This window comes from Penaeus monodon, chromosome 32 (assembly GCF_015228065.2).
Source record: "Penaeus monodon isolate SGIC_2016 chromosome 32, NSTDA_Pmon_1, whole genome shotgun sequence".
Classification (NCBI taxonomy): Eukaryota; Metazoa; Arthropoda; class Malacostraca; order Decapoda; family Penaeidae; genus Penaeus; species Penaeus monodon.
The window spans coordinates 5959007-5959962 of record NC_051417.1 but is presented as its reverse complement, the minus strand read 5'-3'; the positions used below and the strand labels follow the sequence as shown (position 1 = coordinate 5959962).

Here is a 956-nt window from a genome sequence, read left to right as displayed (position 1 = left end):
TCATAACATGTCCACAATGTTGAAATAACTATTCCCGGTTGTGGTATTAATTGTTTATGTAAATCATAGGCTCAAATGTTCATAATCTCTCTAGAGAACGGAGAAAAAATAAATTCATGTTCCTATGTCCCTTTATGTAAAGAAGCGAAATTTGATTCTTTGGTCCAGAAATCTAATCATGAAAGGTATAAGCTGCCGTTTTTCTTCCCTTCTTATGCCAAGATATTTTCCCAAAAAGGAATAATATCCTACGCCTTCAGATATCGAGGAAAAGAGAAAAGGAGACGCTAAGCAATACCAAAAGCTCCTGGGGACGAGTATCCCTGCTTTCATGGCCCCTTCCAAGATCCCAATAAAGTACCTCATCGTCGAGGAACGTTTTTGCAGGGTGGCTGACGTCGAGGTAAGTCTCATTTTTTTCTTTTTTATCCAAAAATTCTGGATAAAATAAAGTAAAATGTTTGGTGGGTTTTTGAGTGTCCGGATAGTCCTAAAGAGGAATTTAAATGGCTGGTGAGTATTTCATGCCTGTTTGGATATGCTTTGGCGATTTTTATAGGCCATTCTTCAGTGTGAACTTGCGGGTAGAAGTGGTTGTATTATTGCTCGAGACATACACTATTGTCTGCCTTAGTCTGACTTCTCTTAGCTTTGCTACTGACGCTCAAAATGCTCCTTGCATATTAATAAAGACTTATACAAACCCGTCATATAGTCAACATATCTGACAGCTTGAGTCAAAGAAGACAATATCAGATGTCAACGATAGATTTTTTCGTTCATTACCAGGTCATCATCTACGTCCACACGGCACCCGAAACGCACAGCCCCGGGGACGTCATTCGGTCCACGTGGGCAGACCCGCGCTGGTACCCAATGGTCAAAACACAAGGTGCGTGGGGGAGAGGGCGGGGGGGTCGGGGTAGCTGTTCTTGGGTCGACTGATGATGATATGG

At 42.2% G+C, this 956-nt stretch overlaps 1 protein-coding gene across 1 annotated transcript in view; it reads left to right on the top strand.

Annotated features, from left to right (window-relative positions):
* Positions 1-356, top strand: part of LOC119593522 — a 1233-nt gene extending 877 nt beyond the window's left edge. Inside the window, exon 3 of the mRNA XM_037942484.1 lies at positions 261-356. Within this exon, the coding sequence (XP_037798412.1) occupies positions 261-356 (96 nt within the window). The remainder of the gene's footprint in view (positions 1-260) is intronic.
* The last annotated feature ends 600 nt before the right edge of the window (positions 357-956 follow it).